Genomic DNA, 22,420 nt, shown 5'->3' with positions numbered 1-22,420 from the left:
TTTTCAGAAAGTCCCTATTCCAGAGCTTTGGGCGGTAGCAATCTATTCAATTTCCTCGTACGTGCTTGATGCTATGCCCTATCTTTAAATAAATGTGAATAAAATTTTGATCATAAAAATTATATTACAAAGAAATTTATAAAATTCACTGATAATGGTCTTATAGATCATTCTGAGTTAGCTATTCAATTTTGCAAAATTTTATTTTTACTATTCAACCTTTTAACTTCATTTAATTGCAATCAGTCAATGGTACTTGGACTTCAAAATTTGAACACATCGTTTATCTTAACACACAACAATAGAATTAGATTATAGAGACACATTCTTGGAATATTTTTATATAAGCTAGTGTCCCATTTATGCCAAAAATTTTTTAAAAAATTTATTAAGGCCTAAATATAAAGCTCAATTCTATTAAAAATAAAATATTTTTCTACTCAACCAACCGCATTCAGTCCACTCGGCCCGATTATAAATAAAAAGGAAGGAAAAAAAAGAAAAATTGATCACCATCTCCTCTTCTCTTCCTCCGCCGCCGCAGTCGACGAGGTAGGGTTCCGATGGCTAGAGTTTGGTCGTGATGATCTCATAGGGACCGTAGAGGGTTACAATCACCACATATCCCTCGCCACAGGTCGCTGGAGGAGTGGATGCCAAATATTAAGGCGGTCCTACCTATAGTGACCCCACATATAGCAATACTTTTAAAAAGTATCGGTAATTTTTCCAGCAGCATTTTTTTTTATGTGCACCGACATTTAAAAGTGTCGCTATATATCGTTTTTGTTGTATTGACATGTTTAGTAATATACGTTATGCAATTCTCGTAACTATAAATTTATTAAAATAAGTAATTAATTAATTTTAAAATTATAATACTATTAACTAATTTAAATCAAACAAATTAAAAGATTGGATAGCAAAATAAAAAATTTTGAAAATTTGATAGACAACTTAAAATGGTCCAAAGTTAAAATAAATTATGTACCTTTTTTACCTTAAAACATTACATTAAATGGGAGGAAAATGATTGGTGAAAACTCTTGATTTTCAACAGCAGTTAAAGTTGATTAAATATTTGCTTTCACGTGCACGCTATTTTGCATTAACTAAAACGACGTACAATCACATCAAAGTCGATTAAAAGTTTGCCTCACCCTTAAAATCAATTTAATTAAAAAGGGGCATGTACGTTCCTGTGCCATTGCTCGTATTCAACTCATTGCTACTCGAATTTAATAGCGTTAACTCTAAAGCACAATAACTTAGAAATTTTCTGTTGATTTTCCACTACATTTTTATTTTTTGATAATATTTTCAGATTATGTGAGTGTTATTCGAGTTATATATAGTTTATTGTCCTAACTTTAAAACATAGATAATTTACAATATGTAAAAAAGCATGTGTTTGTTGACAACATTTAATTTAACATAAAATTACAAAATAACAAAGTTAACGACGTGTGACCATCCTTACAAAAAATGAAAATTTTGTTTTGTTTTTTTTTTTTTTTGGCGAGAAAGTTGATAGATCATCGTTCAGCAATCTCAATTGAACTTTGCAATTAAGCATAAAGTAGAGAAATAAAGAAGAAAAGGTGATCTACTCAATGCACGCCTTGTGTAGTTACTAGATTAGAACTTAGAGCAACAAATCGATCGAGCACGATAAAAGTGGAAAGGATCTTGGTCTTTTTTTGACTGGCTCGACGAGCCTTTTGATGGAGATTCGATCAAAAGGGAGCCACACAAAATGATCAACAGCCACGTGGTTGCTAAGATTAAGGACACACTTGTTAGTAGGTGTCATGTGCTATGTTTGCTTGAAGGGGGAAAAAAAAAGAGAGTCCAAAATAATGGAAGGGTTGATTTGAAATAGGGATTTCACATGTTAGGTTAAGGACTACAAAAGTAATCATTTTTCATCTCAAAATATTAACTTAAATAGGCCACTGTCCTACCTTGTGGCGGGAAGTAAGATTTAGCCGAGTCATGTTCGAAATGGCATGATATTAGATTGAGCCAGGTCATGTTCGAATTGGCATGAGGCTGGTTGAACCAAATTATAATCGAGACCCGTGGATGTTGTATCTGTACGCTTTAAGTAAGTTGATCATATATTTCTAATAACTCGAGCTTTTGAAATTAATAGTTAATGCCAACAATCCGAGATAATAAGTCCAAAATAATACTGACCGTCCCTAGAGCAAGTGACGGTTGGTATCCGAAGTCCCAAGTTCGAATCCTAGTTGATTCATATTTTCAGCTAAATTTATTTTTAAATGTAATAAACGAAGAAAAAAAAAAGTCCAAAATAATAGAAGTGTTGATTTGAAATAGGAACTACACAGGTAAATTAAATACTAGGAAAGATCAGTTTTCATCACGAAAATTATGTAAAAGGGGCTCAAATTCATGACCTCTTTTATTTCTAAAAATTTCAACTATAAAAGAACGGTAATTATAATTTTTATACTCAACAAAGATAACATATTTTACATGTGTTGGATATTTAATCCCCTTTTTATCGTTTTTAAAAAAATAAACTTAAGGTGGCTTAAAGAAAAGAAATTCCAATTGCACTATCGACAAATGTGATTTTGTATTCACGAGTCACAACGCATATATATACATTAGTTGGGTGCATCGTGTCGAAGCGTACGATTTACATGGTCCTTTTAGCAACAATTAAAACACACTGAACACTTCATTTTTTTATGACGATTATTATTTTTTCCCCCAGGTACGTATGTAAATAGCTGATCTAACTTCTGAAAAAGAGGTGCTTTAAATACTATCATTAAGGAGATACGATACATTTTGCGTATGGTCATTGTTAAATATAAAAATATTTAAAATACTATTCTCTAACAGCTTAAGCTTTTAGAGTACAACGGTTGTTTCACATGATATCAGAGCAGGAGATCCTAAGTTCGAGTCACGCCAGGCTTCTAGCATATTAATTTTCTCCCATTTAATTCAAGCCCACGTTATGGGGAGAGTGTTAAATATAAAAATGCTTAAAATACTGTTCTCTAACAGCTTAAGTTTTTAAAGTACAACGGTTGTTTCACAGTCATTACTGTCCCATACGTCTTAAATTTCTCTTTAATAGAAATCATGTTCATATTTATAATTTATTTTCTCATGTAGATATCTTATTCATATATAATACAGTGTAGCATAACCATGCACTAATATGAAACTAACATGTAATTTTTCTCATAAATAAAACAAAAAAGGCTGCTTATGATTTTAATACCATATTCTCCTAAATATGGTGATAAGTACTTAAGCTGGGTAATTACAATATGTATTACATTGCTGTAAAAATCCATTTTCAGGCACATCCTTCCGTAATAAGTTTGTTAAATGCTCAGCAACCAGTGACTAAATGCATCGATATGCGTGCTAATTAAATGCATGTAATGTATACATATATTTACTTTTGCTTTGCGTGCGTGAACGTGACAGTTTTTGTTACACTTGACGAGCCTAATTAATCCTCATATCGATCATAAGCTAGATAGCTACCTAGCTACGACACCAAAATGTTTTCTATTACTTAAGATTCGGTCCGTGTATACTGGATATGAATTCCAATTAAACAACAAGATACTACTATTTGAATTTGAATCTATTTAATTATATATATCAATTAAGGTCGTGTTTTGACTAGATAATTAAACTGCATTTTTAATCAATTGGATGGAATTGGATTGTTGTGTTGTTCGGGTCTGTCAACACAATTAAATAGTTGGATCTTCCTGCTTATTAAAAAAACATTTAAATCAGTTATCAATTGTCACGCACGATCAACTTAATTAATGTCTTATATAATTTTGAATATCTAAGAGCCTTATATATGTATTTTCTAAGTCAATGTGCATCATATTTATATGGAAACCATAGATTAATTGCAGGAAGTTTCTATGCGCCCTTCATGTCATGTGACCAAAATTCACAAACATTAATTAATTTTTGGTTTCCTTTTTCTTTTTAATTTTTCAAAGAGGGAAACTATGAATGTAAAATAAATTAATAGAGCATTAAATGGAGAGTGGCTATATATATACAAGGGCACCCTAAATAATATTAAATCGATCTCTTGTATAAACAAATGTTTCTGAAGCTTCGAATGCAGAAGATATATTGGGTTTTGATCTGATCGATCTTATAACTTATGTTCCCCAAATTTAAACTTAGTCAAGTGAGGACCACAAAAGATTAATTAATGGTTTCTCTTAAACGGTATTAATGAGAACCACAAAAGAAAAAGAAAAAGAAAAAGAAAAGAAAAGAAAAGAAAAGATTGCCCCCACTGGAGTATGGAGTCTAAGAAAAGCGCGCGCACAGAAAAAGAAAAAAAAGGAACCACTGTGAGTAGCCTTTTTCTCACAATGAGTGTGCATTTGATTATTATGTTTTTCAAATTTAGTAGATGGGTTTTAATTTTTAATTAAGTGGAAGAACACAGTGTCATTATCTTTGCATATAGAAAAACAGCTGTTTGCAAAACTATATATTCTCCCCAAAAAAAAGGAATCAAACCAGTAGCAAAATAGATATATTACATATATAATAAAAGCTTCACCTAATTAGTTATTCATGTATTTCTCCTCGGGTTAAATCCGGGATTAACTCAAATCTTAAATTTAGACCAGTTACAAAAATAATTTGAGAATGAAAATGTGAGATTCACTGTTCAGATTATGTATATTAATTGGCCTCCGCAAATTGGCTATGTATATATGTATCTGTTATAGCCACTGCGTTGCAAGTAAAGGATACAAATGTGACCTCTTTTTGTCACGCACGTGAAATTAAGCTTTTTACAGAGAAGTATGGGGGGAATCCATTTAATGCATGGCCCATGCATGGAATATCGATCATTTGATACTTCGCTCGTGCGTGTGCATGTGGAGTCACGTTCACAACACCTCTATATATACATGTACAGCTCCGAGGGTCGACAATGAGAAGTGCGATCTCCTTTTCCTCCCCCTCATGTCCATGTTGAGCTCCACTCTACAGTGGGAACCATGTTAATATGACCAGCTCAAATATTAATATTGTTGAATGTATAGTATTAGAAACATAGCTCTCCCGTAGATTATGCTAATGGAGGAATCGATTGCTTATCTACTGTTAAAATATTTATCGGCTGTTGAAATTGCTACAGACTCAACACTCTTCTTTATTTCTAAATAAAAAGCTTTTTACTTGCAGCCTCAAGCGTGAGCTTGATTACTGAAAGAAAATTAAAAGGACTAAGAACTTTTTCATTAATGTTTTTCTTAATAATTTTCTACATCTATGTAAAAACAAGTAATTCATATTAGATTCGCTTTTTGGGGATTCAAGAAACTTTTGGTTTTTCCTTTTCTTTCTTCCTGATGGTAGTATCCATCTCCACTTCTACTAATTATCAAACATAGAGTAATGTTCAAAAACCGGGTAGACAAATTTTAAATAATATTGGCATGTTTGATGAAATTTTAGTACGATATGTAACCTTAAAGTGATAGTAAAAGATATTGTACACAGAGATCACTCTCTCTTGATGATTACAGTAATTATAGTGTAGCCAACACAGTTAAACAAGTAAAGCCATAGAGTAGTAGCTATAATGGAGTCTCAGCGAAGGACTAGTGCGCCCAAGAATAAATAAATACACCTTTCAATAGAGTGGCCCAAAATTACAAGCACACAGAGATTAGTTTACAAATCTATGCTGTTATTTTTGTCTCTGCGTGATGCATAAATTTCTTTTGTATTCTCTTTTTTTTTGCATACATCATTATGAGTCCGTTAATTAGGTGCGACTCTTTTCGTACTATGAAAATATGGGGGTACGTATATATTAGATGCAATTCCCACACGTACGCTAAATAATTATGTGTATTAATTGAACGATTCTGCTGCTTATTTGTAATGAATTTGAAATTATCAAAATCCAACAACTCAAGCTGTAGAGATATGGATGGTCCTGCTGTAAGCATGAACTAAAGGTCCTTGGGTTGTAAATATAAAAGGGACAGATCCTGGTGAACCCTAACTCCTTTGATTTGTGGGGCTTTCACCACTGCTGCAGGATGATCATTCTTTGTTTTACTTTTATTCTCTCCAGCTCTTCCTCTCTCTCTCTCTCTCTCTCTCTCTCTACATTTCCCTGTTCCCAAGGACACCGTGCATCCGAATCAAAGCCATATACAGTTAGCCTCCCCTGTTATTGCTTACTCCTGTGGTCCATGCTATATACACAATTTATATATATATATATATAGAGAGAGAGAGAGAGAGAGAGAGTAGGTCTTATGTGCTATTAGGAGCACGGAGCCCTCCGTGCTCCTGAGCTGTTTTCGATGATGGAATTTTCAAATCGATGATCAACTCCGTTAGACTTGATCTAGCGTATTTGAAGTTTCTAGAAAATAATTTTTGCGATTTTTTGATATCATTTACCTAGCAATTGAAAGGATTCAAAATCAATAATTTTTAATAGTTGATATCTGCCGTTTTCAAGTTTAACGGTGTAAAAATATTCAAATCAGATGAAATTTTGATACAAAATTCTTTATACTATCTACAACAAGATCAATATTTCTGATCGAAAATTTTAGTGCTATATCACCACTTTTTATATGATTTTTATTTTCAGCCATTAAAAATTATTGATTTTGAATCCTTTCGATTGCTAGGTAAATGATATCGAAAAATTACAAAAATTATTTTCTAAAAACTTCAAATACGCTAAANATGCATGCATATATATATATATATATATATATATATATATATATATATATATATACATATATATATATATATATATATAGCATATCTCAGAGTAAAATTAAATAATGATCACAAGGAAATGTATTTCACTAGCAAAGTCCGAGATAAGTATAACCCATAGCTATTTCATATAATCATATCTTTTTATTGTTGGCAATTGTCAACGCCATAAATGATAAAATTAGTCAGAATACGGCCTTATCTCCCTCGATCTTTCCCAAAATTTTTTGTGAAAAAAAGAGAAATTATTTTCTATCAGAGGCTAGAAGTAAATGAGCTTATATCCATATAGTTACCAACAAACATATCTGTATGACGCACGTTAGCAAGTATGTCTATATATATGATCATAATTTAGAATGGAATAGTAAATATATACAGAATATTTGCTATAAACTATAATCAGATATAATATGATTAACTAACATAATTTTTTTTCATCTAAATAATATTGAATGTTTAAGGGTGAACTGAATTAAATTAGCAAAATTATGAAAGAAGAAAAAAATATGGAGAGAATAAAAATATTTATATGATCAATTATAAGGCTTATCATTTATTAATTATGATGTTTAGCATTTATTACTTGTTGTATTTTGTAATTTTATTTACGTATAATGGCTCTATTAGTTAATTTTGCAAAATACTTGTGACCACCATTTTTCAATTAGCTAGCAACTATATAAATTAGCTGTATATACCCATATCAATCAATGACACAGAATAAAATAATTAATACACATACACTAAAATAAATTACCAAAAATATTAAATAAATTTTTTTCTGATTGGTGATTAATTAAAATGTCATAAATAGATCTATACATTTTTTTTTAAAAAAAAAGAATAAAATAAAATAAAATAAGATAAAATAAATCTTTCTCATTTTGTCAAATCAAAAATTAAAGTAAATGAAATTTATCAGCAGGAGACAGACGTGCCAGCAGTAGTGAGTTTTGTAATTTAGTGGCTTTTTTTTTTTTTTTTTTTCAAAATCTTCAAAAAGAAAAATAAAAAAATAAAAAAGATATGGGATGTGTAGGTTGGAGAGAGTGAGTTTTCCTTTTCTTTTTTCTTTTTGAGTGGCTTTTTCTATATTTTTTATATTAAAAATTATAGATTTTCAAATATTATTTATTATAAATAAGTTTATTGTTCTTTCTTCATATTTCTTTTTGAGAATAATATAGCACACTATCCGCATTATTCATTAATAATAATGAATTTAGCTATATATGTAAAGCAACTAGTTAGGCCTATGAAATAAAGCCCAAAAAAAAGCATGATTTATTAAATTAAATTTCAATTTTTATTATATGAATTATTAAATATTGTGTGTGTAGAGACTAGAGAGTGAGGCTCATGGAATAAATAAAAGAGATGGTTAAGGAGATAAAATTGGAGTAATTATAGAGTAATGAAAACGAAAGATTAAAGATGCATAAAAGAGGAAAAGAAAACGCATTTTTTTTTATAGTAGTAGTAATCTCACTTTATTTTTCAATCAAATAGTGCCTAATTTGCAACAAATTTAATTAAATTTTCTTTTAATTTGAGGTGATGACTTGAGGTGCGGATTAGGGGTGGCAATCCAACTCACTGTTCGCGAGCCAGCTCGTGTTCGGCTCGAAATGAGCTCGAAATCGGCTCGCTCGTTTAGTAAACGAGCCGAACACGAGCTGGGGTCAGCTCGCTCGTGTTCGACTCGTTTACTAAACGAGCAAGTCGATCTCGAGCTCATTTCGAGCCGAACACGAGCGAGTTGACCCCAGCTCGTGTTCGGCTCATTTACTAAACGAGCAAGTCGATCTCGAGCTCATTTCGAGCCGAACACGAGCGAGTTGACCCCAGCTCGTGTTCGGCTCATTTACTAAACGAGCAAGTCGATCTCGAGCTCATTTCGAGCCGAACACGAGCGAGTTGACCCCAGCTCGTGTTCGGCTCATTTACTAAACGAGCAAGTCGATCTCGAGCTCATTTCGAGCCGAACACGAGCGAGTTGACCCCAGCTCGTGTTCGGCTCATTTACTAAACGAGCAAGTCGATCTCGAGCTCATTTCGAGCCGAACACGAGCCGACCCCAAATCGCTCGTGTTTGACTCGTTTACACCCCTAGTGCGGATGAGGAGTCAATTCTTGGGGTGAAGCAGTTCTTAGGATTTGTCCAAACGACTTTGACAGGCGTCAACACACCAAACCCCTCGAACCACATCATCTCACGCACCGCCTCCGAAGTCCGAACCGCCTTTCTCGAGCTCTCACATTCCCTGCACTCGTCCTCTTCCTCCTCCGTCTTCTTCCGTAATTTCTTTCTCCTTCTCCTTCTGCTTCTGCTTCTTCTTTTTCGTCCTTTTCCTCCCCTCCTAAATCCTAAATACGTTTGGCAGAGCACGTGTCCCCCCTCCGCTCCTCCTCCGCTTCGTTTCGTTTCGTTTCGTTTCGTTTTTAATACACATTTTTACATCACATTCGCGGATGCAGCTGCAGCATCACTCTTCCCCGGTTCCCCCTCCCTAAATATATATATATATATAAATAAAAAGATTCCTGCTTCCTCTCTTTCTATCTCTATTGCATTTTTTTTTTTTTCTTTTTTTTGGGAGGGTAGGGGGTGGGGGTTGTGTGCGTGTGTTTAGAGAGAGAGTTATATATAAGTTTGGTGAAACAAATTAACAGGAGGCAAAAGAGTAGTAGGAAGTAGGGATTAGTAGGATGGGGTGCCGAGGGTCGAAGCTGGAGGAGCAGCAGGCGGTGGCGCACTGCAGGGGCCGCGTCGAACCTGCTGGCGCCGCCGTCCGCCACCGCTTGCCCTCCCGACGCCCACGCGGCCTACGCCGCCTCCCTCCTCTCCTCCAAACTCCTCCTCCTCTGCCCTCCCCCCAAACTCCCCGCGCCTCCTCCCTCCCCTCCCCTCCCACGAGCGCCGCAAACAGCCACCTCCCCCACATCGCCGACTCCCACATCCGCTTCCGACCCTCCGACGACGACGAATCCGATGACGAATCCGATGAATCCGACTCCTCCGACCACGACCACGACCACGACCACGACCACGACTCCCCTTCGTCCTCTTCCTCCTCCCCGCTTCACCACCTCCGCCCTCCTCTCCCCGGACAAGCCTACGCCGGCGAACCTGAACCTCCCACCTCCACCTTCTACGGCGCGTACTACGCCCGCACGCGCCCCCCGCCCCCCTCCGTCTCCTACGCCCAGCCACCCCCCACCTCCGAGCCCGTCTACTACGCCTCCTCCGACTCCAATTCCGCCTACCCATTCTACCACCACCCCTACCCTACCCAATCCTACTCCTACGGCCACGGTGGCGTGCCCGGCCCGGCCGCGTCGCCCCCCCGCGCAGCGCCGCGGCCCCCGCCGCCTCCGCCGCCTTCGCCGCCGAGGGCCGACGCGTGGGACTTCTTCAATCCCTTCGCCACCTACCAGCACTACTACGTGCCTCAGCCGTATCCGTACACGCCGAGCCGGAGCTCGAGGGAGGTGCGGGAGGAGGAGGGGATCCCCGAGCTCGAGGAGGAGGAGGACGACGACGAGCACGAGCGCGAGGTCATCAAGGAGGCGTACGGGGACCCCAAGTTCGTAGCTTCCGCGTCCTCGTCCGTGGCCGAAGAGGGGAGGCGCAGCGGCGGCGCGGGAGATCGCCCGCGCCACCACAACCACCAGGCCCGGTCGGTGGCGGCGAGTAGCGCGGCGGAGGACGGGGCCGAGGTGGTCGACAAGGAGGTGGTGAGCAACGCGGGACGGGGGAGCGCGGCCGAAGCTTCTTCTAGAAGAAGTTTCGGGGACGCTTCGGTCGTCGTGGGCGAGATCGGGGCACAGTTCGAGAGGGCTTCGGATGCCGCGAACGAGCTCGGCCCCATCCTCGAGTTGGGAAAACGAAGGTACCGCCCAAAGAGTTCTACTTCCATGTACCAAGGTAATTAGGGCTCAATTGAATTCCTTTTCTATTATCTATATTTCAAGTTTTCAAATTTCAATTTTTTTTTTTTTTTTTTACTTCCCATTAATACTGAAGTTGTTCTGGGTAATTAATTAGTTTCGTCGAGGATGGTCTCCGCAATGGCTCCACACACCTCAAGGAATGCGGGTTTGGTGGGGTACGAAGAGGAAAAAAGTGGGGACTCAAAAAGCCTTTCCTTGACCCTACAGAAGCTCTACATTTGGGAGAAGAAGCTTCATGCGGAAGTCAAGGTATTTTACTTGTGCTTTTCCTTGGATTTTTCTTCCCCTGCTTCACTATCCTCTGTTTATCTCTAATCAGCATATATAGATAGACATGGTTTCGTAGTTGTAGGTAGTGTCTCCAAATTGGAAACTTCTATTGGAGCGCAACTTTCCTCTGTGCTCGCTTCGTCTTGATTTGGTGTTAACTGTAATATTAGAAACCACCAATCATTTTTTTTTTCTTTTGTTTCACGACAATCTAGTGTAAAGGATGTAGTGTTTAAACTATCACATGGTTATACATTTTTTTGAAACTTAAATTATCTTGCAATATCAAAACATGTCGCCAGCGGTCTTGCCAAGATTTACTCTGCTTTGCCATTTACAGATTTTTGTTTTTTGTCGAAGAGTTTTGTCGTCTTCGTGCTGCTTATGCTAACTCCATTAGCATGCTATTTCTGATGTTCTTTTTCTCGGTATGTATTTTTCCTCCAGGCTGAAGAAAAAATGCACTTACTTCTTGCAAAGAACTCTAAGCGGCTCAAATATTTGGATGAAAAGGGCGCTGAAGATCATAAAATCGACGCTACGCGGGAGCTGATAAGTAAGTTATCGACGAGGATAAGGATAGCTATTCAGGTTGTGGACAAGATATCTAGGAAGATAAATAAAATCAGAGATGAAGAATTATGGCCGCAGCTATATGCACTGATCCAGGGGTAAGTTTTCCTCTATGCTTGTGTTTACTTGTGATTTGAGTCCTTTGTGCTTGAGAATTTATGCTTGTTGCGATGAGCATGTTAAATACAAGTATTAGTGACTTCCCCTGTGTTATTTGAACATATATTCTATGTTGGTTTAAGTGGAACTGCAATGACAACTTCATTTAGAATGTTGGAACAAATGCACGTCTCAGCACGCATTTGAAACAGAGCAGCATAAGATCAAGAAATATTTCTTTTGATTCAGACAGGCATCGTCTCATTAAGGCAGGCCGAAGTTGAGAACATCATCTAAATAAAGTATAATCTTAAATTGAATCATCGCTAATAAGATGATACTTGAAATAGGAAATCTAGTATGGATTTAAAATTATGTCTCTTTGAATGTTTTTCTTCGTAGTTGTCAATGTTGTAGGTGTTAACCAGTTGCATCACTTCTTTCCAATTTTAAGTGACGTGTATGATGGGTCTGGTAATTTCCATTGCATTTATCACCAATACAATTACTTTGACACCATGATGTAGCTCTTCGCCTAACTCATTGAAGGTGTTTGATTTGTATTCATAAGGGGAATTTTCATGGAGAAATCTAAGTTGGTCCAGGAGGACCCAGAAGGGAGTTAGGGAGGGAGCGAATGAGAACTGTGTGTTGCTATCTGAGGTTAATCAGTTCTATAGGAGTAACATTTCTCGATGATTATTTAATGGAGCTTATATGATTTCTTCACAAAGAACTTGTTTTCTGAGCCTGAGCATATAAATTTCCGGGAGTTCTTTTATTATTAGCTAGCCTTCTTATTGAATGGACTGCATAACCATCATCTTCCGGCAGTTCTCATATCACCTGTTACATTGTTAGTCTACAATAGAAGTACATGAAATGACATATCTCTACCACACAGTCATTCATTTCAAGATGTTATGACTATTATTACGTCTCAGACGATAACAAAGAAATTCTATTGCAGGTTTGTGAGAATGTGGAGAGCCATGCTGGAATGCCATCAAATACAGCGCCAAGCCATATCAGAAGCTAAAAACTTAGACTCGATCATATCTGGTGGTAAGAATATTGGCGAGTTTGCTATGGAACTTGAAGTAGAATCAACGAAGTGGATTGTTAGTTTCTCTTCGTGGATTAGTTCACAGAGAAACTTCGTCAAATCACTAAATGGATGGCTCGCACTATGTCTTAATTATGAACCCAAAGAGACCCCCGATGGGATTCCTCCCTATTCTCCGGGAAGAATAGGTGCTCCACCTGTATTTGTAATATGTAATAGCTGGTCTCAAGCCATGGATAGGATATCCGAGAAAGAAGTGGTTGACTCGATGCAGGCTCTTGCTTCTAACTTGAGGCATTTATGGGAGCAGCAAAACATCGAGCAGCAAGAAAGGATTATGGCAATAAGGGAAATGGATAGGTGGGTTAAGGTGATGGAGAGAAACACCCAAGAAATTCACAAGGAAGTAGAAGCGCTTAATAAAAAGCTTGCCCTAGTACCTGGCCAGAGCAGTCTTCCTGTATACAGCCACTTGTATGGGGTACATGGTCATGAAGCGAGTAGTTTGGAGGTAAGTTTGAGGCATGCGTTTGAAGCCCTGGAGAGTTTCAGTGCTCGTTCATTGCAAGCTTATGAGGACCTCTACAGCCATGCTGAAGAGGAAAGGGTAGGTAGAGAGAATGCAAAAGTGCCGTAAAAGCTAATGCAAGAATCATTTGCATTGTTAGTCAGCAACTCGATTTTAAGCTCCATAAGTTGGGAGGATATCTTCCCTTACCAAGTAATTGGAGAGATCAGAGATGTAGAGTTTATTTGGCTCTCACCCAATGATTAAGATGAGACAGCTTAATGGTCATAGAGTGCTTTTGGAATAAGACATTGGAAGGAAGTGCTTACTGGTGACTGCTGTTATGCCGCCAAGACTTACTCCTCATATTCGTTTGGTGGAAAGTTCCATCGATATCGCAGCTGTTGCGCCGTTTGTATCAGTTACATATATTGAGATGTGAAGCTTTACCAGCCACCTCCCAATCACCACCAATGGAAAAAAGAGAAATAAAAACAAGAGAGTTGACACACCAAAAAAGTGAGTGGGGCTAGAAATGGAGAGACTTAACACTGAAGAACTAGTTGTTATACTTAACAACTCCGAATTCAAATGCGTCCTAATATGATCAGCCTTGAAATGTCAGGTACATTAAATGTAAATTACCTTGCCGATTTAAATTGCTTTTGTTTACTTTTTGATATATATAGTTCAGTTAGAAACATACTTAAATGGTTGCATTATGTCTTTGTAAAGTTAATGGCAACAATCGACGAGCATTTTGTCTATGATGAGTATATTTCGTGTTTTCAAGGAGAAACTGATTGTACTTGGTTTTATGTTTCAGTGTTTGGTCTCCAGGTGAAGTCACCTAGATTTGGTTTAGTAATAATATGGTTATAACATTGCCAATATATATATGTTCATTAAACCTCTGAACATACATAAAGTCAACATCATATTAGTTGGTGTAAATTGATTCATAAAATGTCATGTATGAGAAAGGTTTCTTTTAGTGACAACATCAAGTAAGGGCCTATATTAAGACTCTAGGTTATTCAATTAGAAATTACCGAGCAGCGATCAACGTTGGAGGCACCGAACATCAGGAATAACATATCCTTGGGTATCTCCATGAGCATTGATACAGTATGAATTAGTCTCTTCTCCGGTCGGCGTCGATGAAATGTTAACGAAGCCGAGGCGAATGTCGGAGCAACCCACGGTTTGGCTACAGTTGAAGGTAACAGCAGTTTGATCATCTGAGGTCCCTTGTAAATAAGCATATGTTATGTTGCTAATCTCCACTGCTTCTGGCTACATGGAACGACGACACTTAACACTCACTCAAACACAAAAAAAAAATGCAGAATAACTGTTCAGGTGAAAACATGGGGAGTTCTTTGGATAAATGTTCGGTTGAAAGTGTATGGATGATCCGTGTAATGTCCCGATCTTGTTCTTTGGCCCTTATATATATATATATATATATATATATATATATATATATATATATATATATATATATATATATATATATATATATATATATTTCTCATGGAAATATTTCAATCTTTAAATTTTCATAAATACACCATCAGAGGAATTGTAATTTATCTCAAAAAACGCGCTGAGGTGCAATGCATGCATGGTACGAAGAACATACCTTATCTGGGCAGTTGTGAGAACCATCACAGTAGTATTGGTCGATAATGACGGGATTTTTCACATCGGTGAAATTTATATTCTCAAACAAGATGGATCTCGCAAACCCTTTGCCACCCTAAAAACCAGTAAAAGATTATGCGTGTAAACTGATTTATTAGCATCCAATTAACCATAGCAGAAGCTGTAATAATCTTGCAGATGTATTATTTTCTGCTAATAATGGCTTAATTCACCTGCCAAGTTTTGATCCTGGCTCCATTGGTTGTACTGTAGAAGTTTACGTTACTGACATGAATGTTCTCCACTGAAGCACTCACTCCATCCTTTCCCAAGCTTCCTACACTATATAAATTATAGCCAAGAAAATTACAGAATTAATTATTTGACATAGATGATCAATTTGTATAAACCATCTCATTAGTCTTATACAAATCGGGGCATATGGTGTGATATGATTTACCTTATTCCATGACCAGGTCCGCATGTGATACCCGTAATATAGATGTCCGAGGTTTGATCCCCTATTGAGATACAATCATCACCTACTACCACCACCACCACCACCACCACCACCGCCGTATATATACATGTATAATATACGTGCACAATTAGATGGCATTTGTATAAGAAACGAATTCACGAATCACACCCACATTTCTGGAGTAATAGGACATTAGCTACTCACAAATATATGAACTTAAGAGACTTAACAGTTAAAGTTGATAGTTTTCTGCTCTGATGTATGTGAGACAGTGGATCATCTCTTGCTGGAATGCCCGAGTACCAAAGCCCTTTGCAGGGTTACTCCCGAACAAGCAATTTCTTCTTAATTGTACCTCTTGCTATTTGCTTTGGGAAGAGAGCAGACGAAAAGGAGGAGCGACAGGAGTAAGGGAGCTAGCGACAATTGCCTCTACATGGTGGGCTGTTTGGTTAGAACGAAACGGAAGAGTTTTCTAAAATTCTAAACACACGACGACCCACTTTGCAATTGAGATTCGCTCACTAAGAAACATTTGGGCCCTCTTTCGAGGTCCAGCTACCTCAATTTGTGGTCCAGTTCATACTCTTATGGAATGAAGCAATAGCATACTATATACCTTATTCTCAATAATAATAATAATAATAATAATAATAAAATTGATAATTGCAACTTACAACAATCTGCATAAACTGCATTAGCTATTTTCTATTATTAAATGAAGTTGATATATAAAAGAATGACATGATCTGAAGTATTTGAAGCATATATACTTGAGGATGCATCGGTTAAATAGCAGTAATTTTGCACCTGTCGCGATGGTCGATTGGTTGATCCCGACGTGCTGTGAGTTGTCCACGTGGATGCCGTCGGTGTTGGGGCTCGTCGCCGGCGAAGTGATGCGGAGATCGGTGACGTTAACCCGTTGGCACCCGTGGATGACAAGGTGCATTTGTGGACTATTTACAAAACTGAGGTTGCTCACTTGAAGATCGTCGCACGCCAAGAACCTCAGCATCTAAACGATCCATCATTTAAAGAATGGAAAAACACTTGCCTTTAATTTACACATGAATTATATATATTGAATGAATGTTTAGTTAATATTATTGCACTTAATTGGTAGCATAATCTGATTGTTCTTGGTGTTGAAGGTCTAGTTGGTAAATAAATGTGATGGTCGATCTAATAATGCACACATTTTAATGCTTTAGAAGTTTCGAAAATACCTAAAAGCATTTTAGAGTTTCTCTCCAGAGAAATAAGCCTAACACCTAGTGATTATTTTCGTAGTTATTGCATAGCAGTACAGGAGGAGAGTTTCAGAAGAATTTTTTTATTAATAGACTTAGAAAATATTATAATTATAAAAATAGTTTTCTAAAAATTTATTTACAAAATTAGGCCTATATGGTGAATAAATTATCGCTTTGTAAATATGATAAGTTATTCAGCATTTTTGTCTCAAAGGATTAAAATTATTTTTAGTGTTAAATACTATACATATTTTCAAGTTTGGATATAAAAAATGTATAAATTAGAATAAAAACGGTGAATAATTCACTATTTTTAGAAAGTGATAAATGATTCATTATTTATATCAGTCTATTTTTACAAATAAAAAGTTTGGATACTTATTTTTATATTTAAAAGATTTTGTAAGCGCTTAGTAGTTCAAAAACTCCGTTTCATACGCTCTCGAATCTTCGAGTCCCCTTACGATCTATTTGGATATCGGAATAAGATGTCCAGTAATAACTTATTCACTATGAAGATTTTTCATTCGTCTTTTATTATTATAATAAGTAGAAGTATACATTTTGCTTAAAAATTGAAAGATTTCGAAATTTATAATTTCTTAGGATAGCAAACTAATTTTACTTACAAAGTGATTTATTTTATTTCAGAAAAGTGATTATAATTTTACAGCATTTATTATCTACTAAATATATATTTTAAAAAAAAAATAGAAAAAATATAATTTTGATTTCAAATAAACATCTAAATCAAAATCTATTAAAATATTTATACACCCATGTATGAAAAAAGCACGTGCCTTGAAGCTTACGGATAAATTAATAAACCGTTATTCTTTTCGGTAACGGCTCGCTAACGGGCACGCCAGTAAACGGATCGGATAAGACGCACCGTACTTATTCATACCCAATGGAGCGTAATTAAACCATCAAAAATTAATATTAAATATAAATAAACAAAAGAAGTGTTAAATATAAATTATTTAGTTCATTTTTGGTGTGGGCATGTGATGAATCGCTAGTTAATTATTAGATTCTGAAATATTGAACATAATAATAAATATAAAAGTACTATTCTGAAAGTTTAATCTTTTATATTATTTTAGCATGAAAAATATAAGATTTTTTTTAAAATAATTTTGGTTTTTAACAGGTTTTCTTTTGGTAATTATGAGCAAATTAATTAAAACTCACCGTCGGGGCATCTTTGATGCAGTCCTGCAAAATCAAATCAAACCAAAAGAATATAACCATTTGTGACCTTTCATTAATTCGTAAAAGAATCCACCTTATTTCTAAGAATCATATCAAATAAATAATTCAAACATTAAAAGTAAAACTTGCGAAGATTAACTATCCACCTCGCACTTCTAATCCTGGCACGACAAATTTGAGGTCAGAGATTAACTTGAAACCTCCACTTCACATAAAATAATAACAACAACATATATATATATATATATATATATATAAAGATTAATTCCTTATTTGTACTTATTAGTACCTCATTATTATCAAATGAGTTACATTTGTGGCTCCACCAGTAGTTGCCGCGCCCATCGAGTCGACCCGAACCGGAGACCGATAATCCGTTCACCTCACGAAACCCTAGCCAGAGAGTAGGTTCAATCCCCTCCCATGCACTCGGTCCATCCGGTGCGAGAATGTCACCCATGATCTATAAAATAAAATTTTTAAAAATAGTTACATGAATTTCATAAATTTAATTCAGGTGAAAGCAAACTTTGCGATGTTCGTGTCTTCCAAAAAAGAAATGTAAGTACCTGAAAATTGACGGACGAGGATTTGCACTGTCCTTGAAACTCCGTGGGCTTAACTAGGAATGTTCGGCCGAACGGTACGAGCAAAGTTGGAGAGGAATCGGTTGAACCACATGTATCAGCCCATGCCTTCTTAAATGCCTTCGACATCGATAAAACTTTATATCTCGCATAAACACATACTTCTTTTTCTTTTTCTTTGAAAATCACACGTGTTAGATCAAATACGCTAATCAGATACAGTGTTATGTCTACTTACATCCGTATCATCTGTTGTATTGTCGCCTTTAGCTCCGTAATCCATCACATTGAACAAGTTTTCGTCGGCGGCTGGGATTGCTGAACAGGTCAATCTTAATAGGAGGATTAAAATTGTAATAAATATCTGCAGTAGAAGAAACTAAGAATATTATTATGTCAAGGAAATCCGAGTGTAGTGCATGAGATCACAAATCAAACAGTATTTGTACTGGGGACAACAAGGGCAATAAGGGGAATAACTTAACTACTTTTAAAGGTCTATTGTGGGAATCTATATATTGTCCCAACGTATACTTAGTTTAATTTGATGTTTTAGAGATTTTGAATAAATGGAAAAAAATGCTAAATTGCTTCTTTGATAATTAATTTAAACTGTCGTTTTAAAGAATCGGAACGCTTTTGAATTTTTTGAACCCCACAAAGTAGCAAATTTGTCACTTGGATAAAGCATTCTCAAACTAGCTCGTTGGGCGTACGCGAGTGCCGTTTGAGTGGAACTTTTGTTATTATCAAACCCTAGATTAAGCAAAGAATAAACAGCTCCAATATATAACTTTAAAAAAGAAAAGGAATTCAGCTACAGCGGCAACTCGATCTCCAAAAAGTTAAAAAAAAGAAAAAAAAAAAGAAAAAAAAACTCATTCTCCTTACTTTGGTTAGATATTTGTTAGTTATACAATTATGTCTAAGTCATAATTTGAGTGAAATAGCCAATTTCTTGTGTGACATAATTTGATTAGTAGGATAACGATGTTGAAAAAAATGTGAAATTTTATTTCTGCAAATGTCAAATACTCTATATGAATTTTAACGTTATAGATCGTTGACTTGAATACTCTAAGATCAAAGTAGAGACTATAGTACTGGAGCGTCGATAATATAGATAGTATAGTAACCTTTGGTGGATTATTGTGATAGAGTCACTGTATATGTGTTAATATAATATTTTAAAGTTTAAATGATAAATTAAAAATTGCACAAAAATTGGATACTTTTGAAATCACTTTTCCTAAAAATTTTTAAAAAAAACCTCACAGCAAAGGTGTAGTCGCATGTTCCTTACCATCTTGCATCCAACAGTGAACAGTGTACAGAGAGAGAGAGAGAGAGAGAGAGAGAGAGAGAGAGAGAGAGAGAGAATCAGGTGAAATTAACTAGTAATTATATACTTCAAGTAAAATAAAAGTTACACCTCTTCGCAAGTGCACAACCACACATATTTGCTCAGTAATTATATACATATCATTTTACGACCAGCAAATAAAGGGTAATTATATTATTCTTGGGTGGTATTAATTCTTAGATTTTTGCTTAACCATAAGTTGCAATTTCCAGTTTATTCCCCCTGTGAGCCAAAAAGTATTGCTACCCATTTTTTGAATTATTTGCTATGATCTGGAGCCTCTCTTCTTCCCATTTTTCAATAGGTCATTTGGTGCATGCATATACAACTTGTTATTACGTCACAGACACATTTTGGCATCACCTAATTTGTTCATATTTAGGATATGATTCTATTTCCATTATAAAAAATGCTAATGAATTAATGAATGGATGGATACCATTAATCATGAGATATATTAAGAAATAAATAAACATATGAATATATATAGAGAAATAGTTTCAAATGGCTAATTGGCTATACCCGTTGATATATGCTTATTGCATTTACAAAATAGCAATTGAATCCTTCATATGTTTTAAGGTTTGCCTAATACATATGCCCATACAAAATTTCTGAAATTACAGATTGAGGGGAATTAATGTATAGGTAGCAGGTATCTTTCCGCGACCTATAAAACAAAGTAGCAAAATTAGCAATTACTGTATGAAAAAGCTGACTCATCAACTATATATCTTGAATATGAGATTGTATATGGCAAAACATTTGTTTGAATGGCCATGCTAGAGAAAATGGTTCAGAAAAAAAGGCTATTTACAGATTATTTACAGAGTCTAATTTGCTATGGATTGAGAAAGATTACAAGAGATGGCCCAAAAATCAGGGTCGAAGATGACGGCAACACTTATATTATTGCTAGCTTAGTCGAAAGGAATTAATGATCGATTAGCTCCTAACTCCTAACAGTGATTCTTATGAGCAGTTTGAAAATGCAAATCTAAATTCTTTTTTATGAAAATTCGGAAAGTTGAATTGACCCATCTTATCCATGTAAACCATCAGAAATAAAAGAAAATTTGAATATAGACATAGCTGGTAAATTGGTTCGCAGCGGTCGAGTCTCTAACGATCGTCCTGAAAGTATTGGGTCTGAATCCAACCAAACTTGATGTATAGTCCATGCCGTGGCATTCTTCAAAGGCTTCATTATTTGGGATTGTAAAAAAGTTACATTATGTGCGGTGAAAAAATGTTATATATATTTATTTTTACAGATAGTATCACATGGCTCATATCGCAGTGGGTCGATTTACATATATGTTCTATACATGATCCCATTAGAAAATAAAAACATATATTTTATATATTCTTGCCTCAACTTTGTTGATTTCACCTTACCCGTGATGAAGTACCGAACGGGCCTGAGTTAGCTAGACTTATTTCGGTCGGACTTCTATCTCATGCCTAAGATTTTGATGTCTAACACAAATCGAGCCCGAGCACCAAGGATTTAAGTGCTATGGCACGGAGTCGTGTCAGAAACTTGCCGGCACAGTGCGTGTCGGGTCGTGCTGATGTGTGCTGGTCACAAAAAATATGTGTGTATCTGTCGACACATAATGCCATAAAATATTTATTTTTTTTAGTAACAAAATATGCTAATAATTTATTATATATTTTTATCAAATTTTTTTAACTGCATTAATAAAATTACTAACTAATTTCAAGAATGGAGGATTTTGAGTCGTGCTATCGGCACGGAGGTAGTATTCTGCCGATATGTTGCTGACACGATATGGCACGGCGAATATGGTCCGTGCCGATGGACAATTTAATCCTTGCCGAGTACAACAAATCAACCCTATCCAGCCCATTCATTCCATAGATGATCGAACCATCTTCGGATGCGTGGCTCATAAGGCTTTTATTTTCTTGCCTCTTGTGTACAATAATTTCGAACTTCAGACCTCAAATATTAACTATTAAATTGTTAATTAACTGTTGTAAATATGATAGATACTATTGAGAGTCTTAAAAGTAAATAGAAGGGCACTATCCAAACTCGCTCGTGCCATGTGGAATCCTCCCAATAAAAGGTTATAGATCGTGACATTTTTGTGCAACTCGGAGCCGCTCTTCGGATCAAAAGTGATTATTAAAATTAAAATCACCATGAAATTAACCCCTCCTTCAACCTCGCAATGCCACGTGTAGTGACGTGGACTCAAAGTCCAAGCTTATCCATTCCACCGAATCCAAAAAAAATAAAATAAAATAAAAAAGAAAATTGAATTATTCCGATCCAGATAAAACCCCGAGAACATGGGACTGAAAAACGTAATGCCACATTGTCGCTCGTTTTCTCTACGTTTCCTCGTCCGATGACACCACCATGAGGTGACACGTGTTGCGGTGGAGTCCACGATTTCGGATAGATGACGTGGAGGAATGTCGTCCGCTTGTTTGCTGCCACGTTGTACAGATCCACGTAATCCTCGTCGATTTTATCCATATCCGCTCGGAGACGCCACGTCGGCTATCCACCAAGAACCTGACACGTGGCACCGCCAGGTGGACGTGCTTTGGTCTCAGGATTC

General features: G+C 36.2%; 1 protein-coding gene and 1 pseudogene across 1 annotated transcript; one reads left to right on the top strand and one right to left on the bottom strand.

The window, feature by feature from the left end:
- On the top strand, nucleotides 8,911-14,092 carry LOC109707850 (annotated as a pseudogene).
- Nucleotides 14,818-22,335, bottom strand: LOC109707849 (probable polygalacturonase At3g15720). The gene is made up of 9 exons (XM_020229375.1): nucleotides 22,146-22,335; nucleotides 18,699-18,778; nucleotides 18,443-18,580; nucleotides 18,163-18,336; nucleotides 17,853-17,876; nucleotides 16,213-16,420; nucleotides 15,382-15,463; nucleotides 15,155-15,263; nucleotides 14,818-15,036 (listed from the first exon to the last, which is right to left on the bottom strand). The coding sequence occupies exons 1-9, from the start codon at nucleotides 22,333-22,335 to the stop codon at nucleotides 14,872-14,874; spliced, it is 1,170 nt and encodes a 389-aa protein (XP_020084964.1). The 3' UTR covers nucleotides 14,818-14,871.

Source organism: Ananas comosus, linkage group 3 (genome assembly GCF_001540865.1).
Source record: "Ananas comosus cultivar F153 linkage group 3, ASM154086v1, whole genome shotgun sequence".
Classification (NCBI taxonomy): Eukaryota; Viridiplantae; Streptophyta; class Magnoliopsida; order Poales; family Bromeliaceae; genus Ananas; species Ananas comosus.
The sequence above is the reverse complement of the archived record's forward strand: the minus strand, read 5'-3'. Positions and strand labels throughout refer to the sequence as shown.